This window comes from Neomonachus schauinslandi, chromosome 10, assembly GCF_002201575.2.
Source record: "Neomonachus schauinslandi chromosome 10, ASM220157v2, whole genome shotgun sequence".
Classification (NCBI taxonomy): domain Eukaryota; kingdom Metazoa; phylum Chordata; class Mammalia; order Carnivora; family Phocidae; genus Neomonachus; species Neomonachus schauinslandi.
In genome coordinates, this window is record NC_058412.1 from 78,265,017 (window position 1) to 78,285,396 (window position 20,380).

Genomic DNA, 20,380 nt, shown 5'->3' on the forward strand with positions numbered 1-20,380 from the left:
CAACGACCTCAAAGTCATCATCAAGTTCACATCTTGAAACAAAATGGCTCTGCTCCTGTATCAAATGTCCTTGTGTCCACCAGCTACTCAAGGTGGTTAGAAGGCTAACTGGAAGTGAAAGGGGCCCACATGTGACCAAACTAGCAGGACAGGAGACAGGAAGTCCACAGTGGCACAGCCTAAGCCACCACGGGCTGTTCTGCCTAACTGCAGAACTCAGGGAAGCACCTTGTGAGGTCTTAAAAGTGCTGCCATTTTCTAGGACAAAATGAAAGTGCTGCCTCATCATAATGGAATTTTATATCAAGAAGTGATAACAACAGGCCGAAAATAATAGTTCAGGAAAACAGAATAGTTCATGTAAATGAATACCCTGTTCTAAGTAGCCAGAGATACTGGGGTAAGATCTCCACCTTGGGAAGGTCACGACTTGGGGGAAATCTTTACTCAATTCCATTCCCACCCTGAGGTGGTTCCTCTGACAGACAGAATATTGGGCGAGACATGCAGTAGTATGACCCAGAGTCACATTCATCATTTTCTAGAAAATACTGGTTTATTCAACAAAATAAGTAATGTGCTAGAAAATGACATCTACTACTTGGTAAGTTAGCATTCCCTAATTTAAGAAAATAGAAAATATAAATCCCATGAACTCAGTAGGTGTTTTAAGTCCTTATTTTAAAAAAGGATTTCAAATTGTATCTCCAAATGATTACAGATACTTCTCACTTCTGGAAATTACTCGTGTGGCCCTGAATTCATGGAAAACAGAATAGAGGAAGCACAGGGAAGGTAGCTTTAACAACTGCATTGTAAGAAGAGCAAAGTCAACTCATTACTTTAAAATGAGCCAAATCCCCCCAGTTTTGAACAGAAAAACCTTTAGACTTAAGGGAGCAATGCTCTATTACATTTAAAGAGGGGGAAATTCATAAGAAGAGAAATTACAATGGGAACCTCTGTTTCTTGGGAATGGACTTTTTTTCTCACAGTATTCTGCTGTTAGCAGTTATATAATCAACAGGGGCTAAGATGCTAACTTACTAGTTGACTAACTATTGGTTTTGATGAGGAGTTTTAGAGAGAATATCAAAAAAGTCAAGGGGAATAGTACTGCTCATCATTAAAATCCATGCACGTTTTCTATCCAGGACAGAGTCATGTATGTTTTGGGAAGCAGCCTTAGAATGCATCAGTTCTAGTCTCTGATGATTTGTCTTTGTATTTGCAACCATGTCTTCAAAGGAATTCCCCATTTTCCTGAAATAGGTTTTGATTCATTCTACCAAAGGTCATAATGATGTTTTGCATCTCTCTCTCTATATAGCTTTATTGAAATATAATTTAGATACCATAAAGCTCACCCATTTAAAATGTGCAATTTGATGGCTTTTAGTAGAGGGCTGTGAAACCATCACCATAATCTAATTTTACAACATTTTCAATACCCCTAAAAGAAATCTTCTAACCATTGGCAGTAACATAATACTATAAACTGAGGGCCTTTGCTTGCTTTTCAATGCATTTTGTTGAAGGAAACTCTTACTTAATAAGTCAGAGGGAAAAAAGAAATACGTAGAGGAAAGGAATTAATGTGTCAGATTTTCAGTGTTTCGATCCAGAGTGTCTTTCTACCAACAGACTCAGCAGCAGTACAGTTATCAGCTTTTGTGAAAATCCCAGAAGCAATTCCCAGAAGATCACGTGGCGGCCCCTCTCAGAGCACACAAGCTTGTGTGGTTGTCATGGGGAAGGCTTTTCAACTGAAATAAAAATACTCACGCTCAGCCTGCCACCATAGAGAAAATGCTTTTCACCCATGAACACAGATAATTTGCCTAAGTGACAGGTTTTACCTTGGAGAAGCACTGAACTGAGCTAGTTGACACAGTCAATTATTGTTCAGTCAAAAAGAAAAAAAAAAAAAACAAAACAAGAACTGAGAAGAAAAGGAAGGTAGTGACAGTTAGCTAGATAATGCTGAGGTGCCCACCAGCCAGCCAGGGGAACATCTCCTCCAGCTGGTTCCAACACTGCAAGAACCTCCCTTGTGGACAGAAGCGGGCTTCCTCTTCACCTCCTGACAGTTCTTTAAGAAACACACACACACCCCAACCTTAGTAAATGAAAACTCAAAAACCAACCAAAACAAAAAGGGTCTGGTCTGTTCCTAAAAGTAACTCTGTATGTCCCTGTTCAGCTCTCTTTACACACAGCTTTTTGGGCAGAGCAGGATGTGAAATGCAGCTTGAGTGTGTTTAATGATTAGGTTTATATATCTCGTTCAATAACACAAGTCCAAAAACACAAGCCAAAGCCAGGAGTAAAAAGTCAGGCACTCAGGACCGTGAACTGGGTTATGTGCATGAAGTATTTCAAGAGAGAATTTCATCAAAAGACAGACAGCTCCTGGTGAAGCGCTATGGAAAAAGTCTGAAGAAAACATTTCAAAATAAATGAAACTCTTATTGCTGAACAATGAGCTTAGATCTCCACCAATTCCAAAGTTCAGAATTTACTGCCCCATTCAGGTCTTTTCCTCTAAGTTTCTTGTCTCCTGTTTCATTGCACAACAAGGGGTTCTTCACACTTTCTATGAAATACAACAAGGCGATTTTTGCAGTAATAAACTCCACACATGCATGACAAATCCAAGCATGCAAAATGTTTAACATTCCAGTTCACAGATACTTTAGGGACAAAATCCGATTATGAATTATATGCCACAATAAATAGGGCTCAATGTTTCATAAAGCAATTTATAGTTCATAAAAATGACAAAATGTACCTGTCAGACAGAGCGTGGAGAGCAGTTCTCTGGGCTGCCTGCTGGAAGGAAGGGCAGAGATGTTTATTTAATATTCTGACTTTAAACTATGTACTCAATCAACACTTTTAAAAATCTGGTGTCACACACATTTTTGCCATGTGGCCAAATATTAAACTACTAGCAACATAGTAGAGAACCCCATCATGTTAAGAAATGAAGGCTTCCAGAACAGTTGACAGAAGCCCCCGCAGCACACCCCTGCCACCAGGGGGCGAGCGTGGGGAGGCACGGCGTACTCGGCAGGTGAGGTTAGACCAGTCTCTGGAGACCAGGAGAGACGATCAGAGCTGCTGCATTTTCACTCTATGACATCGCTTTTCCCATGGTTTTATTCTACTTTCCTGTAAGAAAAAAATCTGTCTTGGCTCCTTTGTAGCTTCTTTCTCAATGAAAGCGTAATTTTTGACTCAGTTTTCAGATTTATTAAACAAGTCACCACAAATGGAAATTGGAATGCTGACTGGAAATGTGATGATATTATGAGATTATTGATTTGTTTTAGGCATAGTAATGACGTCGGGGCGATTTTTAAAAGAGTCTTTTAGAGATCCATATTGAAATATTTATGGATACAATTATATGATGTTGGGATTTGCTTTAAAACAAGACAGTTGGAGGGAAGGGAGGGTGGGTGGGCATTTATAAATGAAACAAGAGGGCCTTGGGTTGGTAACTGTTGAAGCTAGGTGATGAGCACATTGGGAGATGATTATATTATTCTGGGCATTTCTGTAATGCTTTTGAAACTTTCCCTACTACCAAAACCAAGAGAAAAAGAAAAGAAAAAGGCCACAATTTCTCCATCAGATTCTCTCAGGTTTGTAATCACTTTCTTTTTGTCTGACTTCTCTATGTTTTTGTACATTGGCTTTCTATCACTGAGCACTCTGAGACTTCAGAAGGCCAAGGTCACGCTCTGTTCTCTGTCTCAGAAGTTATAATTGGGAGGGGATGAAAGCATGGCCTGTAAAACCAAGGCTTACTCAGGGTGCACCAGGAAATAAAGAGTGCATATAGTTCACTTTCACCATGTATGCTACACATGTCAAGTTTACTGCTTACCAGGGACACCAAAATTTTTCCCATGCTATTCCTCATTCCATTTAGACAGCAGACAAAATAGACAGAATCTTCAAATTAGAAAAAGAAAATGACACATCAGCGTCATCAATCCTATTGCAGAAATGAAATATATCCTTGGTGGGAGCTGCATATCCTTGGATCAATCAGTCCAACACTTACTGAATTCCTACTGTGTAGAGACTATTATGCTGGGCTCCAGGAGGGACAAAAACAAAAGCAGAATAAGTAGTCATTGTCTTGGAGAAGCTCCATCCCTAGGTAAGAAGTCACACTGGAGGTCCAGGGATGACTTGAGGACACACATGAAATAACATGTGAATGAAAAGGTTGAGGTAGGACAGTGTTAGGAATGACAGCTAATGGTTGGTGGACCAGTAGCTCCTCAACAGTGCCTAGAACTGTTAGCACGTGCTCGGTAAATATCCACTGAGTAAACATTCAATGAATGAATCATTAGGGAGTCCTTCCCACTGAAATTTGAGCAGAACTTTAAAGACAAGGAGTGTCTGGAATTGAGTAGGGGTGTTTCTTCGTTTTACATTCATGAGGGGTATCACTACTGGCTTGTAGTGCCTGGGGTTGGGGATGCTAAAACCTTTCAAAGATCAGGAAGGTCCTTTGTACAGTGAGGACAGGTCCCCTTAAAGTGACAAGGGTAGCTCTAGGGAGAAATATCACAGCAAAGTAGGAATGAAAGTCAGATTTGAAAGAAGTCAGATTTGCTTCTAGGCCGGGCAAAAGGAACTGGAAAACAAACAAATAAGAGGAACCTTGATAATTCCCACAAATGATATCACCACACTGATTTAAGATTTAATCTAGCAAAACCCGACAATCTAAAGGGTTACTGCCTCCGCCCTCCCCCCTGGTTTCCAGCAAATTAAGGCCCAAATGTCCTGGCATTCCAGTGTCACATAATTAGTCCAAGAGAGGAAAGAAGAATATCCACAGAGCTTCTCTTGGTGAGGACACCGGAGGGAGTAGGAAGAAGCACGGGGTAAGAGGTGAGAAGCCTGAGCTGAAGACTTGGAGCCCTGGAGCCCCCTCCGATACCTCAGAGGATGGGTACTTCCTTCTCTCGCGCTCCTTGCTCTGTGCTCTCCTGGAGGGCCAGCCTAGGAGCATGCCCACAAAAAGCACCCAGCAAGGGATGGGCTACCATCATTGTGCCCAGGTTTGTCTCCTAAAGGGTTCTCTTATCACTCATCAAGATGGCTTTCACTTTTGGCAGCTATCCTTGAAAAGAACTAAACTCTCTATTCTTGACTCTGGCTAAATATACAAAAAGAATTTGGAACTCCCCAAAGGAAAGATGGCATGCATTACTAGTACAGTCTCTTGACATCATCTCAGCAGGAGGCACTGGACACCGACTCTTCCTGGAATAACAAAAATCATAAGGGATGTGACTGCAAGTTCAACAGAAACCTCTCACATGGTCTCTGCAGTTTCCCCATCCATGGGTGTCAGTGTTTAAAAAGTCTATTGACTCTTTTCTCTCCTGCCTCCAAATACCTCCTGCTGACTTTTGTGATAAGGAAACACTGTGCTTTTTGATGTGCAGCCTATGAGAAAATTATTTAGAAAGCCAAAGCAAAAGCAAAACAAACAAAAAATGAGAAACTCAGCCACTCAGCCATCACTGGAGTGATGCATCCCAGGTGTTGGCACCTTTTGAGAATATCTCCGTAGGCCTGATGTTAGCTGAGTCCTCCTCACATAAGCTGACCTAGAAGCTTGGGGCAGGGACTGCTTTTCCTTAGCAGATGGATGTGATGCTGGGGCCAAAAGGCTTTGATGTATGTCACGGACATAGGAAGGTTTAGACATCAGTCATGCCACCAGTCACTAAGTGATGTCCGTCTGAGCCAGTCACTCTTCAAGCTGTCTGCACGATGCGTGTTACCACCCACTTCATGCCATGGTATTTAGCACACTGACTGCCTGCACCACTATTTTCAATGCCTGGTTTTGATTGTGCTATTTAATTTGCAGTTATTCTACATCATTAAAAACTTTACAGAGGGTGACTCATCATCCATCAAGAAAAGAGATGAGAGTATTTTAACCATTTTAAATAATTCCTTGAGAAAATAAAAGCTTTATGGCATTAGATTAAAACTGTATGTCATATAGCAAGGCAAAGACCACAATTTTTTTTTTTTTTTTTTTACTGCCTCCTCTCTTAAAAGTAGTTTGACTTTTGCATACTATTTCACTTCATGGTTGGAAAATAATAAAATAAATAAACATTGGAATTAAAGAGCAGAGAAAAAATTACTTAGGTGACTCATGACTGAAGCCTGAAAAACTACTCATAGTAAGCTAGATGAATTGCCCAATTTCCTTCTTTCAAGAGTTGTACATTACAGCAACCATATTTTTCTCTTCCTAAATCATCATCTCCTCTAGTAACTTTCCTCTTATTCAGTTCTCAGCAAAATAGGTTGAGAAGGTTAAGAGAATGCTTCATTGATCTCTCCTGAGTTCATTACTCATTCATGAATGACTCTGAAGCATAAGTCTATGAGACAAAACAAGTTTTCCACCAGAAATAATCATTTTCCAGGTTCTCTCCAGGAGATGACATCTTTTCTCTGTCTTTATCATAGCAAGCTCGGTGTTTTGGCACATAATCAGTAGACATTCAGGTTTCAATGTATGCTAAATGAATTACCAGTCACAATCTGTTACTGAAGGGAACTCAAAGAGGAAATTAAGTGTCCTTCTTGTAATTGGGTTGTGCATAGAACAAGTTTATGGATATTGGAGTAGGGAGGAGAATGAAAGGAAGAGGCTGAAATTCAGAGGGGTCTCAGGATGATCCAGTTTCTTTTTTACTTGACAAAAACAGACTAACATGCAGACAGCTCTGTAATTTGATCTGAAATACCTACAATGTACAGGTACGGGGCTCGGCCTGGGTGACAGGAAAAATGGACAAAACCCTCCCCATATTGTACTTAGGGTCTAGAGTGAGTCAGACATGAAAAGTTAAACATATACAAACATTCTAGATGACAAGCATAATGACAGAAGAGCACAGGGTTCTATGAAACCGAATATGAAGGAGACCTCATTTGGAACGAATGGTCAGGGAAGGCTTGCTAACTAAGTAAAGCACAAAAAAGCCGATGCCTGAAGGATAAAGAAGTTACTGACCCAGAGAAACGGGAGTGAGTGGGGAAGGAAGGGGTCCAGTCAGGGAAGACAATTTGGGAGCAAAGGCCTGAGGTAGGCCTAGATCCTTGCTCAGTTGAAGAACTATAGGAAGGACACTGGGGGGGGGAGCTCAGTGAGCAGTGTGGGCAGGGGCATCCCAAGGGCTTTGGAGGTCAGAATAAGGATTTTGGATATTATCCACAGGGCAATAAGAAGACATTGAAGGATTTATATTATGGGAAGTTGGGTGAAGGATGTAGGGGACCTGCCTGTACATTCTTTGCATCTTCTGGTGAATCTATAATTGAAAAGAAAAGAGTAGGGAGTGAGGCAATATAATTGACATTTTTTCAGTTATCACTCTGGCTTCTGTGTGGTGAATGGATTTGAGAGGGAAGGGACAATGTTTGAGGTTGTTGCAACAATGTGGGCAAGGGAAGTGCATGGCAGCACTGGAGACAGAGAGAGCTTGTGTTACCTTCTGGAGGCAGAACTGAGGGAACTGGTGATTGATGGGGTGTGACAGACCAGGGGAGGGGTCAGTAATGAGTCGCAGGCTTCTGGCTTGAACATCCTGGAAGCAACTTGAACTCCACACACCCAAAATTAAAGTCTACCTTTGCCCCTGCTCCTGTACCAGTCCTGCACACCCCGATCAGTGGCTCTCCATGCTTACCAGGTGCTCAAGCGGAGAGGTTGAGTAGATCGTTGGATACATACACGAGACTGAAGCTGTGTAATTGCCAGTAAAGCACAAGGTACCAATTAAAAGTCATAAAAAGGAGATATATGCTGAATTTTCTGGATCTACAGTTTGCTCTCCTTCTCAGAGAAGTAGATTCAGGATTCAAGTGGTTAGAACACATCTTTACTTCTCCATCCACATGTGACTAACCTCTGTCTTTTCTAGAAACAGTAGCAGGTTTGTTATACTGACAGTAAAGCACCTACCTCTGCAAGCAGTGATTTAATCATTTGGCTTCACCTGTGTTAGGACGTTTTAGCCACCTTCAACTACTTGAATAAACACTATCACAGTTAATCTTCGTTCTTCTGTGTTTTGCTGTTACTGAAGCACACTGTGAAATTTAGACTGGATTCATGTATCTTTATAGGAATTCTGTCCGGTAAGGCCTTACTTTTTTCCTGCCACTTTTCTGCAAGTTGAGACTTGTATTTATTCATTTATTTCACTGCTTAATTTCCTTCTACGTCTCTTAGCACATCTTATGTGTCATTAACTTAACTTTTATGCTGTAGCTTTTCATTTTAGTCCTAGCTGATCCAGTCTCTTCCATTTGTTGTTTTCAGTCCGCTTAGTAATATTTGCAAGACAAAGGAAAGAGTCTTAAGCTCTTCCATTTTTCCTCTGTAATAATGAGTCCTGTGCATTTTCAGATTCCTAGAAATGCTGTCTAGGAAGCATTTTGTTCAGTAGACTTTGACCTTATCCTGTTCTCTGCAGGGGTCAGGCAGAGTCAGGGATGACAATGCAATTTATGATCCAAATAAGAACATTTTGGAGAATGAAAGGGGATGCTACCCAGATGGGAGTCAGGGGCAACAGGAGAAAACCCTGTTTTTCTGGGCACGCTGGGCTGCATGGCCGCTCTAATAAAGACAACTTTGCACAAATATAAATAAGATCAGGACGAGAAGACAGAATTTCAGGGGCTTAGGAGCTTGGTAATAAAGAAAGCAAACAGCGGAATGGGGTCAGCAGCAGGCAAATTACTTGCATTCTTGTTTCTTTAAGTGAAGCCAATGTTTCTGTCATTTTCCCCCTTCTCTTTCCAGCTGCTCTTCCTTTTATTTAGATTCTGCCTAATCTGAGGTCTAGTTCATCCTTTTTATAAGTGCTCCTTGACCAAGGCTTTTGTCGATCTTCCTCTCTCTGAACTCCTAGCCCAGAACATGTGTTAGCACCGGGTTCTTTTCTTTCTTGAGGAGTTTGCCATTTGCTTCCTGGGAATTCTAATCCTGGCTCTTCCAGCTCCTTGAGGATCAGTGAAGGTGGAAACCCTAGCCCATCCCCCTCACCGGAAAGGGCTTCCTGGAGACTGACAACACTTGCAGCGGGATTCACAGGCAGGATGTGAATAGGTAACTTAATGGGGATGATATATTGCCACTATTTATTTGCCACAGCTGCAATCTAAGAGATTTGTTGAAATACATTTTTTTTTTCTTTGCTGTATATTCTTTATTTCACTTTCTTTAAAAACTAGGGTACACTTTCCTCTTTGGAGAAAGTTTCATTAGTTTTTTTCCCCCCCACACTGGATTGCTTAGATTTGTTTATGTCTACCAGAAATTCCATAAAGACAATAACAAGTATTTATTGGGCACCTATTATATCCCATGGAGAATGCTGATTGGGGTTGACAATACCAGATGAAGTCTGCCCGTACAACGATATCTCCTAATTTGGCTCCTTTAACCAGCTTACTGATTTAGGGGACTTGTTTGAGGCCAGACTGTCAGTGACAGTCCTAATTTGGCCATTCAGATCTTCTGAGAGGGATTAAGAGAGACACGCTTGTTTTCACTGAGCATTTCCTGGACATAAACTATGAGCAGTTTGTGATATCCGCTGTGCAGGATGACAAGCTCCTGACTCTAGGTCCTGGAGACTTTTGCCTTCACAAATGAAAATTTAGGGGCAGCCACTAGGAGTTAGGAGAAAGAAGGGAAAGGTGTGGGGACAATGTGAGCACATGCCATGGGGGTTGTCCCCCGTCCACGGTGACTGATATCAGACTCCTACCACAGAGGCTGGGGCTCCACTGAGGGCCTGGAAGATACAACCCTAGACAGTGGGTCATACTGACTGCTACAAGGGCAACATCACGGGTCAGAGGGTCCCAGTGGCTTCCTGGAGGAAGTCTGTGGGGCAGGGAGGCTGGTGTGGGAGTGGTTAAGAGGTCAGTGTGAAGTGTAGGGATAATGGTAGGAAGAGCCATGGCTGTGCATGAGGCTATTAGCATTCAGCACGATGCTGGGGGGTGGCTGTAGAAGTAAGCTGAGTGATATCCAGCCCCAAGCCAGGTCAGAGGAACAACTTGTCCCATAGCAAATAGCTGTACCTACCTGGCCAGCTGGACACTTACCCCATAAAGGGCCAGACTTAGGGAGGCTAGACACCAGCTCCTTGAGGACAGCAAGTGAGCACCAGTTACTTTATTGAACCAACCCTTTGTACAAGGTCTAACCGACAGTATAGGCAGTGGCCCTGTCTCTCTTCTCCTTCTTTCTCTGCCTCCTCCCCTCCTCCTCACTCTCTCCCCTGAAACTCCAGATCTTCTCCCCTCTTCCTCCTCCTACCTTCCAGATCTATTCCTCTATAATTAGCTTCTTGCCTTTTCTGATATAAATCAATTTTCCTGGCTTCTTCCTGTACTCCTCTCCTTTTATTACTACACAGGCATTAAAAAAAGTTCCAGCAACGCAAAAAAAGAACATTCCTGGGGGAGAAGGGAGAGGAGAAGAGGCAGAAAGGAGGGGGAGGATGTTAAAATGTGCATTCTAACAGCTTCACAGTAACACATACTTATATTAATATAAAATGTTTTCTATTAATCTACTTTAGTATTTTTGTCCAGTTACCTTAAGATATTGAAACAGGGGTTCGGTAAGTCTGACTTGCTCACAGTCAGAGCCGGTAAGAAATGGCACCCCAGCCCTGCCTTTGCCTCACCTTGGACTATCCCTGGCAGAGGGTGAAGGGAAGGGGACCAGAGGAATTTGGAATTCTGCCAGTCTCAGTGTGACGGGGACTGGTGGGATGCTGAGTGGACGCTAACACACCCAGGGGCAAGCTTTCTGTGGGGACATTAATGAAGAGGAAGCCTAGGAGTCACCTTTGAGACAGGCGTTTGCAAAGGAGATGGGTGGGTTTTAGGTTTCTGGGACTAAAGTCTTTTCCTCAAGAGGTTTACAGGTAGAAGCATATTGTTTATCTCAGAGCTTGCCAGAAACTCCTGAGGAAAAAGTCATTTTTACTTTCAGAGCTCACATGACAGAATTGCATATAATAAGGAGATGCCTGCCTGGGTCAGGGCTAGGAAGGTGCAGAGATCACTGAGGATTCACCAGGCAAATGGGGCAAACCCACCAGTATTGCTGGATGATGGTGAAAGATCCAAGCTTGGCTGTAAATTCTCACAATGGTGAGAGTGGTGGAAACATTTGGATTCTGGGACAGAACACTGGCAAGGCAATAGCCTTCCGTGTGTGTGTGTGTGTGTGAGAGTGTGTGTGTGTGTGTGCATGTTCATCTAGCAACTGCAATTTCAAAGTGGAAGCAAACAAGGAAGAATGACCATCATATCTAAGGATGGTTGTTGAGTAGCTTGGAGATACTCCACAGGTAGTATGTGGATTTAAATGATTCCTGGTTGTTGGGAATGGAAGGTTAAATTTGGAGTATGGAGGGGATGCAATCTAAGAGCCCTGCAGGTTCTACCATGGCTTTGTGGCCCACTGGTTAGGGTTTTGGTCATTCACACACTCCTAGAACTCATCTCACAGAGCAATTTCAGTGCAAGCCAGACCTTGAGCATGGCCAAGACGGTGATTGTCCTGTTAACAACTCTCATCTTTGGCATAGCGGGGGATACTGGGTTCAGTCACTTCCTACTTTGTTGGGTTTGCCAAATGCCTTTATCCTTATGCTACCTCAACATAATGCTTTGGTGGAGACCCATTCATTTTCCACCGGCCTTGGTAGGTGTTTAATTATCATGAATGCAACTGGGGTCCAAGTTGTGTGGCATATAAACGTGACTTTTTTATTGTATAAAGATGAGAGTCACATAAATGTTTTGATAGTTTTGTTGTAAATGCAACTTGTATTTGAATAACCAACATCTTAAGTCTGATTTTATGTTTCACTTAGACACCTTTTTTACTGTATTTGCAATATTTGAAGGTAAAAATAGGTTTGTAGGGCGCCTGGGTGGCTCAGTCGTTAAGCGTCTGCCTTCGGCTCGGGTCATGATCCCAGGGTCCTGGGATGGAGTCCCACATCAGGCTCCCTGCTCGGCGGGAAGCCTGCTTCTCCCTCTCCCACTCCCCCTGCTTGTGTTCCTGCTCTCGCTGTCTCTCTCTGTCAAATAAATAAAATCTTAAAAAAAAAAAAGGTTTGTAATGGTTAAGAGTCTTCTAATTGTACTTTGCAAACCAATTTTTTTTAACATAAAAGAAAGTTAAATCGATTCTGATTGTGTGATGTATTAGCATTTTCACCTCTCAAGAGACTACTGCCTCAGGGTTTATATGTGAAAAGTGTTTTCACATATGCGATGTAATCACATACTCTTCCTTGAACTGCTTTGGATGTTTAAGAATGAAGCCCAGGTTGAAATAAGTGGTATCCGGAGACATGTTGTTGAATCGACCTCCCCAGAGAGACAGTCTGGCTCATTTGCACTTTTCTGGTGTGGAGAGGACGGTCTGGTGGCCTGACGTTTCAGGAACTGTCTGGTCTGCTTCTTAAAGATGGTCTTATTTCACTCAGCCCAACCTGTTGGCTGCAAATCTGGTCAGGATGGAACTGGCAAGTGCCAAGGGGTGTTGAATGACCACAAATGATTATGCTCCATGTAGAAACAACAGGCTAAGAGAGTCTCCTGAGAAAAGCTGTGCTAGGAGATAACCAGCCCCACTTGGAGAAGATTTGGGAAAACACAAACAAAAATAAAACTTTCCAAGTGCATATCTGGACCAAACACCTGAGTGACTGTAGGTAAATCCCTCACTAAATGAAACCACTCAAGCCTGGATCTGAGTGATAGCATATACTCCAAGGAGCATCCACTCTTGAATGGTTACACTTCTGAAGAAGCTACTGAAGATAAAAACCATTAAAGTCACAGGACAAAGGACTATTCCTCTGAGTTAAATAGCTATGTCCTCTGGAGGGAGAATTCCATTTCCTCTGCCAACCAGGAGCTCTGCTGGCAGCTGTATTTGAGAAGAGCATGCCTATCAACTCCTGACGCATGGCCTTTCTTCTGTTCTCCAAATGGAGAGTCTATTTTGTGGGTACTGATATCCACCATTAACAAAAACTTGGCTTAGTTTCAAAAATATAGCTCCTCTATGAATTCTTGAACTTAACAAAGCAATGATTCTCTGTTTTTGTGTTAATTGTATGTTTGCCCAAATTTAATGGATCTTTTAATTTTCATATAATTTTCTCATTTCCTGGATTTCTGTTCAGGGTCTTCCAACCGAAACCAGTCACATCCTACGGTCCAGGCATTTTGGGCACAACTAAACCTACATAAATCTCAATCGGGTCCTCAGAAGAGGTCTGAGAAAATATTTTAGGAAATAGGGTTGTGGGGCTTTGTACATCTGTGCTCAGTGACATTTAAGTCAGCTGATAATTTCAATTTTGAAAATTATTGTTCATGAACATGAAACAAAGGCCATTACATTTTTGGTCATCTACTATCTATGCTCGTGCTTTTCACAAATGTGTATGAAGAGTGGCATGATTTAATAAAATTGGCCCATATTAAGAGATTTTTGCATTTGCTTCTGGTGACAATGAAATTTCATTGATATATTATGATTACTTAACTAAGTTTTAGGACTGTTCTCCAAATAAAAATCTCCTGCTACACATTTGAGTCTCCACTGACTGCGACAGAAGTTTCAAATAGATGCTTACTTCATACACATGACAAAGCCTGACAGGCAGTCGTTTTCAATTTGAGTTATTGCTCTGCTTCTATATTAAAAAGAAACCAATTCATCAATATGATTAAATTGGATATTTAGCTTAGGGATAACATTAATGCAAGACTAAACATAAAAACAAACATAAACTACTCTTCCTTTTTTTCTATTTTGCTATTACGTTTAATATATGTAATATATGCTTCTTTTTGTACGTTGAGGGCAGAGCTTTCGCTGGCATTTAAAATTTACTTTAAATGTTTGAGGCTAAATTACCGTAATGAATATTGCTAATGTGTCTTGCTTGATGTTCGGCACTTAGTAGGCATTCAAGTTGATTCTCAGAAGGACTCTTATGTAAAAATTTTTTAGCTCTTGTTTGACTACAAATAACATCTACAATACAGTTCATTTCTAATGGAGGAGGAACTTGATTTTGGAGCCTTGCCCCTCAAACCTGGTCCTGATTACTGCTTCAACTCCTGTTTATATAATTCTACACAAGTTTGGCAGGATTCAAGAGCACATACCAGGGTGTTGGCTTTTATGAATCTCCTGGGATGTGAATGTCAAGCTGACTGGATGAACTTTAGCCACAAATCCCAGACAAGCACAATGACTCTATTTATTCAGACTTGGCCACCTGAATGCAGATTGACTCTGTGGGTAATAAATTTTCACAGGCCAAGAACTCCGGCATCCACCGAGCTGATCCTGAGAAGAAAAATGCACCCAGGGAAGTGAAGCTGGGCTGCAAAAACCTCCTATGTTTTTATTCCACGTCTGCATATCATTTAGCTAATTCATTTGGTCACTGATAGACCTGCACTGCCAATGGCTTCAGAGGTTCTTTTGGAAAGCTCTGCTTTCTGTTATGCAATTGTCATATTAAAAAGGAACAAGGGAAAAAATGAACAGAGCCTCTTACAATTGGCAATCTGCTTTCAATATTACACCCCACACTGATGTGAGTTATCCAGTGGCCTCTATGGTAAAAAGCAGAGAACCGAGTGGGGATGTTTCTGTGCCTCCCCATAAGAAACCAAAGGTGACAAAAAGCAATGAGAACTGCAATTCAGCGCTTGGAGCAATTGCACCTATGATCTTGACATCTTGATGCAGTGAGGCTTTAGCTTCATTCCGAGAGGGCTGGGATTCTTTTTGAGACACGGTTAGTACTTCATGCATTAAAAATAAGAACTAGCTCTTTAACTTGAAGATTTACATTAGCTACCTAGATATCTATTAAATTAATTGTGTGCTCTCCAAATATTGATTGGGGATTAAAAGGTAACTTTTCTTCATTGTAAGATGTAAATTCTGCCAGTAGGAAAATTTCCCTCTATAGATTATATCCAATCATCAGTGCCTGTAAAATTAAAATTGTCAGTTTGAGCGGATAAACCATGCTCATTTAAAGAGAAAAATGCAGTTATATAATTAAAATGAAAAGACTGCCTGATAACGTGCGGATAATGTAATTACTGGAAGCTGCAGGCACATATGTAGCCATTCAATTTGGATCCCTGCTTCTTTACTCTCCCTGAGCTTATATATTTGTCATCTCTGACACACTGTCTGCAGTTGACACTCTCTCGGCTGCTTCTTGCTGAAAGTCTTAATCATCTGTTCCTCTCCTTAAGCCTTGGCTATAATAATTTCATCTAGATATTCGCTGTGTTTGACTTCCCAAGTTTTCCCTGACTTGAGAATCAGAGCTCCTCTTTTTACCAAATTGGAAGACATGCAATATAATTAATCTCTCCAATTCCATTAAAAAAATTCCTTTAGTACTTAGTGGCTTCAGGAATAGTTTTGTCTTAAATCTTCTAATTTCTTTGCATTCTTAACATGAAAACATTGGCTTCTGGAATGTTAAAGCCAAGAGTTACAGAAAAGGGGATCTAAATAAATTGCTACACTATTGGTATCTTTCATTTACCCAGACAAACAAGAAGATGGATTCTCATATTATTTGTCCTAGTCCCAGTCTGAACCCCATCAAGTATGAAAATTATAAGAGCGAACATGGGAATATGCTTCCATTTTAATTATAACCCCAAACTTTCTAGGTAAACTCTGTCACAATCTCAGCTCTAGACGTTACAGTCAAAATTCTGCTATCCTTGAAAGGGAAGGCTGCAGAGAAACCCATTCTTTTGGTTTCGGAGGCTTCTGTTTGAGATAAATTCTGAACATTTGTAACTTCAACATGGCGTGGCTGTAAGCAAATTTAAGAAGTGGCTATAGACATTTCCATTGGAGATTGGATAGACCTTTCCTCCTAAATAGGTAGATTATTTGTACATTCATCTACAGCCACCTTAAGATTTTGGGTCTTACGTTTTTGTCTTCTCTGTCAACACCTTGGATCTTTGGACAGGACTAATTTGAAAAACCATAGTGTTCAGTAAAAGAATAAAGGCAGAGCAAAAGTTATCTTTGATACTGGACAACAAAAAGCAGGAAATACTGTCAATTCAACTCAAAATTGTATGTGGATTCATGTACCCATTCAGCAAGTATTTAGCACCACTGCTGTGCCAGACACAGTCCCTGCCCTCAGGAAACTTCCAGTCTCGTTGGTAGAGACAGATATTTTAAGAAGTAAACATCACACATAACTAAAAATACGATGAGACTTACGAAGAAAGGTTAAGACAATTGGGAGAAGGACTAACTGGGAGGTCCGATTTAGAGAATGGGGAGGCCCCCTGAGAAAGTAAAAGTTATGTTGCACTTCCAGGATGAGTAGGTGTTGGTCAAACCAAAAAAAAAAAAAAAAAAAAAATGAGGGAGGAGAGGCCTCTGGAGGCCCTGAGGCAGCTGAGCATGGCTTGTTAAAGGAGCTGTAAGAAAGGCCCATGTGGCTAACGTGCCATGAATGAGCTCAGTGTGAAGTGAAGGGAAAGAAGGGGGTGAAGCTGGACTTAGTGTTAGTCATGCTATGAGCTCTGGATTTTATCTCAAGTGAAACGGAAAACCTATTTAAGATTTTAGACCAAGGAATGAGTTGATCTGATTTATATTTTTAAAAGATTGCCATGGGGAGATTGCATTATAGAGAGGAAGAATAGAAATATGCTAGTGTCTACTAGATTGGTTTAGACTTGTCAGGATGGAAAGAGATGAAAAGGCTAGTATTTAATTTTGGAGGTTGAATTTACAGGCCTTAGAGATAAAATTAACATTTAAGCGAGGAACAGGGAGTTGTCAAGGATGAGCTTGGTGTTTCTAGGCTTGAACAACTGGGTGTCTGGCAGGGCTACTTTTAGAAAGGGAAACAATCACAAGAAGAATATATTTGTGTGTGGGTGGGTAAAGGATGGCAAAGACCAGAAGTCCAGTTCGGCACAAACTGAATTTGAAATGCTTGTGACACATCCAAGTGGAAAAGTCAAGTAGGTCTGCAGTTCAGAAGAGAGTTCTGAGCTGCGGATATAACTTTAGAAATTGTAAGCATATAAAAAATGAAGGTCATGGGAATGGAAGAGATCACCCAGACAGAGAGAGGAGAGAGGGAGGGAGAGAAAGGAAGTGGAGAACAGAAATCATGAATAAATGCTGAAAGACTCCAATATTTAAAATTGGGCAGAAGAGGAGCAGCCAGAAAGGAGCCTAAGAAGAAACAGTCAAAAGGGCAGGAAGCAAACCAGGAGTTTAGTGTTAGACACCTCAAGAAAAGTGGGGTGATTGATAGTTTAATGCAGTAAGTCTTCTGGTAAGCCAAGAGACTGAAAAGAGCCCAGTATGTTTGGCTCTGTGGAGGTTACTTGTGACCCAATGCATAGTTCTGACAGGGAGGTGGGGCAGAAAGGAGTCAAAAGAACAAGGCCCCAAGTAACCAAGAGGAAATGGGACAGACTTGATAAAAAAAAGCAGCATTCTCATGTAATAGGAATAAAGGAGGGGATGAGTGAAGATAAAGATACTTGTGTGCATCTGGTTATGGGAAGATGAGGGTTTCCTACTGGATGCCAGTCAGCCAGGGTATGCACTAGGATGAATAAGATACAGAATAAGATTCAGGTTGCTCACTCAAAAAGTCAGGAAGATAGAAAACAAAATCCTCCATTATCCACATATTATCAGTTCTGTGATGGAGAATACTCAGGGAGGAAACCTGTAAAATGCCATCACTAATGAAATGTTAATAAGTTATGTATATATAATGTAATTCCTAGAACAGCCATTAAAAAAGCTATATAAAGAGATACACTAAAAATATGACAGATAAATAAAAACAGAATTTTGTAGAATGTTTAAGAAACCTATAGGAAGTCAGGGAAAAGAAAACAGAAAAAGGAAAACAGAAAGAAAAGGAAAGTGACAGAAAAGCAAAAATAAAGTGACAGACTTAAGCCTTAGTATATCAGTAATTACATTAAATGTAAATGTTCTAAATACATCAATTAAAGACAGAGATTGGCAAAATAGATAAAAAATGTGACAATAATATATTATCTGTAAGAAACTCACTTCAAATACACAGTATAGGTGGGTTGAAAGTAAAAGAATGGAAAAAGTTACATTATGTAAAACATTAATCAAAAGAAGGCAGCAGCGGCTATATCGGTATCAGATAAAGTAGGCCTCAGAGCAAAGAAAATTACCAGAGATAGAGTGGAACATCAGTGAAATAGGTAACAGAGATTAAGGAGTGCACTTATATGATGAGCACTGGGTGATGTGTGGAAGTGTTGAATCACTATATTGTACACCTGAAACTAATATAACACTGTATGTAAACTATAAAAAAAAAAAAGTCAATCTACCAAGAAGACACAGCAATCCTAAATGTTATGCACCAAATAACAGAGCTGTAAAATATATGAAGCAAAAACTGATAGAATGGAAAGGAGCAACAGACAAATCCACAATTATAGCTGGAGACTTCAACATTCCTCTCCCAACAATTGATAAAGAAACTAGAGAGAAAGTCAGCAAGGATGTAGAAGAACTCAACAATAATATCAACCAACAGGATCTGATCGACATTTATAGAACACTCCACCCAACTGCAGCAGAATCCACATTCTTTCAAGTGCCCATAAGACATATACCAATATAGACCAGATCTTGGGCCATAAAAAATACTTAGTAACTTTCCAAGAATTGAAATCATACAGAATGTGTTCTTTGACCATAATGGAACCAAACTAGAAATCAATACAAGTAAGACTACAGGAAATCTCCAAACATTTGGAAATGAAACCCAACCCACTTCTAAATAATCCATGCATCAAAGGGGAAGTCTCACCGAACTGAGGGACAATGAAAATACAACGTGTCAAAATTTGTGGGATGCAGCTACAGCATGCTGAAAGGAAAATGTAGATGCTTATATTATAAAAGAAGACAAACCTCAAATCAGTAATCTAAGGTCCCTGAAGAATCCAGAAAAAGAAGAGCAAAATGAACCCAAAGCAACAGAAGGAGGGAAATAATAAAGTTAAATCAATAAAATCAAAAACAGAAAAGTTGATAGAGGATATCAATGAAAAAAAAACTTGTTTTTTTTTTTTAAAAAACAATGAAATTGAAAAACCTCTAGCAAGATGACAAAGACAAAAATAAGATCAGTCTCAAGATGAAATGGGATATCACCATCGATCCAGACATTAAAGGAACAATAAAAGAATAGAACTTTCTATATATAAATATGACAACTTAAATAACATGATAAACCAGTTACTTAAAGAGCACATACTGACATAACCTACCCCATGTGAAATAACTATTCAGACAATAGAATTTGTGTTAAAAATCTCCAGACCCATATGGTTTCACTGGAGAAATCTGACAGGTGTTTAAAGAAAAATTAACATTAACTTTATATAATCTCTTCAAGAAAAAACAAGTGCAGGGAACATTTCTCAAGTCATTTTATAAGCCAGTAATGCCCTTCTTTTAAAACCAGACAAAGACAATACAAAAAAAAGGAACCTTCAGAACAATATTGCTCACTACCATAAAAAGACAAACGTGAGGATGTGAGCAACTACGATTCTCTTACACTCCTGATGGGAGTGTCAGTTGGTGAAACTGCTTTGGATAAAGGTTTGAGATGAGCTACTCGAACATGCATATACCCCTCGGCCCTGATTTCTACTCCTTGTCATAGACCTAATAGAAATGTTCCCATATGCTCACCAGAAGACCTGTACAAGAATGTCAATGACAGTACTATTCTAATAGCCCCCCAATACCTTTGTGCCCAACGGGAGTAGAATGGGTAAGTAAATTAAGGTATATGCACATGAGGAAATACGACTGAGCAATGAAAATGAACATACTTCAATTACATGCAACATGGATGAGTCTCACAGACATAACATTGAGTGAAAGAAGCCAGAAACAAGAGCACACACTGTATGATTCCATTGATATAAAGTTCAAAAACAAGCAAAATTACTCTATGGTGTTAGAAAAACAGGAGAGTGGTTATTCTTCTGGAGGGCGGTGACTGGATGGGGACGTGGGAGACCTGAGAGGCTAGCCATGTCTATATCTTGATCTGGGTGCTGATTATTACATGGGTGTGTGTGTGCGGTTTACGAATATTCATCACACTGTATTCGTAGGTTATGTGTACTTTTCTCTATGTATGGTATA

The 20,380-nt window shown here is 40.5% G+C and overlaps 1 protein-coding gene across 1 annotated transcript in view; it reads right to left on the reverse strand.

The window, feature by feature from the left end:
• Window positions 1-20,380, reverse strand: part of AFF3 (AF4/FMR2 family member 3) — a 429,746-nt gene that overhangs the window by 88,575 nt on the left and 320,791 nt on the right. The window contains exon 11 of the mRNA XM_044919020.1: window positions 2,792-2,832. Coding sequence (XP_044774955.1) covers window positions 2,792-2,832 — 41 coding nt within the window. The remainder of the gene's footprint in view (window positions 1-2,791; window positions 2,833-20,380) is intronic.